We start from the raw sequence: 5,354 nt of genomic DNA, 5'->3' as shown, positions 1-5,354 counted from the left end.
TTCTTGAAGTTAGAAAACAACACATATGAGTTATTTCTAAATGTGCATAGATGTTTTAAACAAATTATCGATTTCTCTAATAACTGCAACACATATCCATTCCGCTGTAATGTTGATTACAACCAAGTCTGATAGCAAATAACCATATATTCATAATCATTAAGGATTGTTTAAACAATGTTCCGTGACATATTGGATTCGAATTAAATAACACCCAGAACAGTATACTGTCAGCTGTTGTCAGCATATTAACATTTTATATTTTTATCGGAAGTCAAATAAAGTGACATTTTGACAGAACATATCGCATGGTCTAACCGGAATAGAGATACACAACAAGGACAGCACATAGCATTCATGCGGTAAACTGCTCTTTAAAAACCGCAGTTTTCCATCCACAAGACGATCACTTGCAGCAGCTTAACAAGACAAAAAGACAACAAACCAAAACAAATGGATGATGAAGCGATTTGTGAGGTAAGTGCAATCAGAGACCAATGTGTAAATGAAACAATTTATGCTGCACTATATCTTAAAATCATGTTTCTCGGCGGAATATATAGGTAATGTTTTAGCTGCAATGTGTAATAACAGCAAATATAGAAGTCACAGGATTTCATTTCATATAACATATTGATTTCTTTTGTTTCTTTGGGTAAAACGTCATTTTCGGCACATGTTAGGCTATACATGTGGGGTCACTTTAACTGGTAGAGGAAGGTCCCTGTAACTGGAGAATCATGGCAAGCTTCCGCATATGTCGCTCTATAAGTACACACATGTTTTTGATTATATTTCTTAAAGTCAAAAGCCGTAGCTTTCTGTATTTTTTTACATGTTCTGCCAATACGATAAAGGGCTGCATTACTACCGAGATGAGCAAATACAAAATACATAATGACCATGCACAGCCATTTCAGATCAATCAATTTATATTTTCTATCAACCGGCTGAGTCAGATGAAATAACATTGCACTTTAATACACACGTTTATCACCAAACATCAAACTGAATATTATATAAAACCAGTAAACCTCAATTTTAGTAATGGAGTGTACCTTTTGTGATACCGAAGATATAGCATACTTGCATAGAGATCATCTTAGATAATCTATTTGAGTCTGAAAGCAAGGAATTAATGAGCGTATCATCCAAAATCTAATCCTATGACAATTTCGTTGAGTGATTACATATCACATATATTATTCTATTTGTTGCATGTGTGTGTGTGCACTGTCATGTCTTTTGTCAAGAAACACAACTGCCACACTAATAATGTTTGACAACAAAACAAAGTAAAGATAGAGGAACCCGGGGAAAACCCTTTTTTATTCGAAGCACACAATTTGATGGGGGATGAGACAAAAACATGTATAATGTCCCATATTCCACTGACACTGAGAAGAATCCAGATTTTAAACATATTTACAATGTTTAAACCGGATGAAAAGTCTTATATTAAAAGTAGATACAATAAAATTGAGAGGTCCTCACCATTACCATTATTTATGGCAGAGAAGGCTTTTAATTAACATTTACGATAATACTAGAGATCCAGCATAAGCTATCGATATGTTTTTTTGTACGATTATTATTGAAAATGTACACGGGTTTTCCCATCATAAAAATGTTGACAATACTTGACAATGCTGGTGTTTTATGTACTGCTGGTCAAAGAGAAATATACAAATTTGAAGGCGTTGATGTAATTTGTACATCATATCGTACAGGTTTTGCTACCGTTATCAGGTTGTATTATATTTTGCCTGGATGATAAAACTATTTCAGTAGATAAGTATAAATTCAAACTTCGACGACTTCATGTACAGGATCTTTCATAGGGGATCATTTTAAATTACATATATAGCTATAATTGCGAAAGATATATGTTGCACAGTGTATATATATATATATATATATATATATATATATATATATATATATATATATATATATATATCCGATCACAGTAGATCAATAAATAGATAGATAGATAAACAGACAGATAGGAGTTGTACTAATATAAACTAATATAAAGGATATTCCTTGGCTGTCATCCTATGCAAAGGTTAAATGTTGCATTAAAAGTGTCCCTGGAACTTAGTTTTAGACCCGAATTGCTTCATTTTGTAAATTAAATACCCTCTACCTTGACGATAAGTATGAAAATTGAGCACCGTGACTTTTCTTTTACTTACAGAAGACTATTATGATTCGTGTGGTGCAGGAAATAACTAGAGATTCCAATTGTGGATCTAGGGTCTATTGAACGTAAAATCAACATGTATTTAATAGCACAAGATGCAGGTGTTGCCAAAGTTCAACTCGTAACATAAATTCTATAACTACTAGGGTCTTCCGCCAATAAAGTATTTATGAGCCAGCTAGGAATGTTTAATTTCTTTTATACTTTGCTATAGTTGACATATGATGGAAATAGGGTATAGTGGTGTAAATCATGTCAACTGTACATATAGATCGAGATTTAATTGCATTTGGCAAATTTCATTTCAGAGCTCGACGGCCAATCATAATGACAACACATCTTGGATTGCTTTACTCAAAGAAAACACCATTAAGACATATTTAGTGACAAACGTATCTTCTTCTCACATCCAGAATGAAGTCTGCGCTACGTCGATGACTCACCAAATCGAGAAGTATTGTTTTCCACTGATATGCATTTTCGGACTTATTGGAAATACCCTTTCACTGATCGTATTTCTTCGGAAACAGCTTCGGACGACGTCATGTAATTTGTACTTGGCAGCAAGATCGGTATCCGACAATGGATTTCTTTTTATCCTCTTCCTAATCTGGATCAGCAGGACGTTTGACTTGGACATAATGACGACGAATATCATTTGCCATCTTTGCATCTTTTTCACTTACATTTGCGGTTCTGTTTCTGTGTGGCTGGTGGTCATGGTAACGATAGAAAATTATATTCGCATATGCCACCCATTTAAAGTAAGCCAATTTTGTACGACTATGAAGGCGAAGATCTTAATCGGGGCGTTCTGTGTTGGAGCTTTAACGTTATATCATCTCCCGTTGTGGATCTTGACGGCAAACTGCACCTTAAATCCAGATTTTGCTCAAGTCACGCAGGCGCTTGTACTAACTGATTCACTGCTCACCTTAGTGGTACCAACGTTTCTAATCTCTGGTTTTACTCTCACAATAATGTTTAAATATATCAAACACTTGCAGATGAAAAGGAAACATAAATCATACAGTTGGAGACATAGGAGACCAAACAACGGCACACAATGCAAGGTGACCAAAATGCTCTTTGCGCTAACCTTGATATTTTTCGCACTCAATTTTCCAAGCCACGTTATTCGTGCAAAGATACTTATAAATACTTATATGAGGGGGAATGACAGATCCACAGCATTAGACGACGTATTCCAGAGTGTGTTTCAGCTTTTGTACTATTTGAGTTTTTCTATTAACATACTGACTTATTTAACATTCGGGGGAAATTTCAGGAGTTGTTTTATAAAGTTGTTTTGCAAAAAGAAACTGATCGTGAGCCGAAAGAATAGTGGTTGTGGAAATTGTTGGATTCATCAAAGGAATACCAGTTCCACTATTTTAAATGATCAATTCGTACCTACAAACATGATGTTAAATGATATCAATTAAAACCAGGAATGATTAAGAAACAGACCGTAACCGACCATTCCCTTACTGGATTTTTGGCCTCAACAAACTTGTTATTTTCTATCATGCATACATATTTGAAAACCTTATTCCGATCTCAACCTCTTGGCTGTAAGTTTTACAGAATACAAAATAGAGTATTCAATTTCTACTTAGATGGAATTGTCACAAATGCACATCAACAGATTCACGAACCAAACGTATGTCTAAACATTATTCTAACAGGAAAAATAGTTTTCATTGGCTGTGAGATGATGGATTTTCTACAAACTGTATCCCAGGAATAAATTTATTGCATTGAGACCCTTATGCTCTTTTAAAGTAATCACTTAATACAGTATTATTTCTTTTTGTGTAAAGTATTTAGTTGTTTGAGGAAAAGACCAAGAAATAACTTTCTTCAAATTTTTTGCGAAACGGTTTCAGAAGATGATATTTTTTTCTTCTGTTTTTAATCCTGAATTTCATCTGAATGGGAAGAGAATAATATTGCTCTTCAATATTTGGTTTGGTTATTTAAATTGTTTTAAAATAGTCCACTTGAAAATGAATTATTGGAATGAATATCTTGGTAAAATGCAGAATGCGGCCGAAGATAAAATTATATTTCATCTACATGTAGAACCTCTGTAGAAAAAAATATGAATAAGCAGAACTAAGTCTCATTTACACTGAATTCTATATTGACGTAAACAATGTTTAAAAGATAATAAGCTTTCTGCAGACTGAAAGGTAGAACAGTGTTTGCTAAGTTAAACGTAGGTCGTTTGATAGAGCATGTGCGTGTGTACATGTGTGTGCTTGGAACACACACTTGCTGTATTTATGTAAATGTGCATTCTTTAAGGAACAGCCTCAGGCTGTTTGTTTTTAATCGTATGATTGTAAAATGCTTATACTGCATCATGAAACTTGCGTATTAATTCTCCATTACTAAGCGGAATATGTAATACCCAGGTATTAGAGAAATATTCGTTATTTACTAGCATAAGAATGTTATCTTAGCCATCCTACACAGAACTCTTTTATGTTTCAACGTAAATTTTCCTGGTTCTTTATTTGTTCTGATAGATTATTGATTCTGTGCAATTGTGATATATGTATACATCGTCGTTTATTTGCTTTTTTATTACTAGCATTAATTTACGTTGTCACACCTGTTACAGATTTTAAGCTTAGGACAGCCAAATGCAGAAGCAATCACTTTGCATCTCTGCGGATAATCCTGATTGCGGCAGATGTAAATGTCAATGGTCACCAATTCGTGACAGCTACATGTATACTGGTTATTTTGTTGGCTTCAAGCGCAGAGATGACCTCACGCCAGCACACGATTCTTTGAGAAAGCGCTTTATTGCATACCTGTTTATTGGCTGATCATGCTTCCATTGTTTGTATGTACCGATACTGTGGGACGCTAGAAAGTGAAGACAATGAAGTGTGAACAGGGCTTTCGCAACTATGGGCTAGGGTCATGTTTTCTATAGGTAAAACTTCTGTTTTCGTTTGTTCACTATGGTAATTTGTTTATTAATTATATTTCATTATATTTATACTTCTTTTAAAAATCAAATGGAACAATAATAGTCCTTCGCAAAATTAATACTGTTTGGAGGCAAAACATGCAAGAAAATGAAATTCTGTCCTGAATATAATCTTAATTATCATCAGTCTGTGCTCTAACA

At 34.1% G+C, this 5,354-nt stretch overlaps 1 protein-coding gene across 1 annotated transcript; it reads left to right on the top strand.

The window, feature by feature from the left end:
* The first annotated feature begins 2,640 nt into the window (after nt 1–2,640).
* On the top strand, nt 2,641–5,011 carry LOC149800014 (uncharacterized). Its single transcript, XM_089958339.1, has 3 exons — nt 2,641–3,024; nt 3,214–3,496; nt 4,836–5,011. Exons 1-3 carry the CDS (start codon nt 2,641–2,643, stop codon nt 5,009–5,011), a joined length of 843 nt encoding a protein of 280 aa, XP_089814465.1.
* The last annotated feature ends 343 nt before the right edge of the window (nt 5,012–5,354 follow it).

Source organism: Sinohyriopsis cumingii, chromosome 5 (assembly GCF_028554795.1).
Source record: "Sinohyriopsis cumingii isolate HCF-2022 chromosome 5, ASM2855479v2, whole genome shotgun sequence".
NCBI lineage: Eukaryota > Metazoa > Mollusca > Bivalvia > Unionida > Unionidae > Sinohyriopsis > Sinohyriopsis cumingii.
This window is presented reverse-complemented; position numbering and strand designations above follow the sequence as displayed.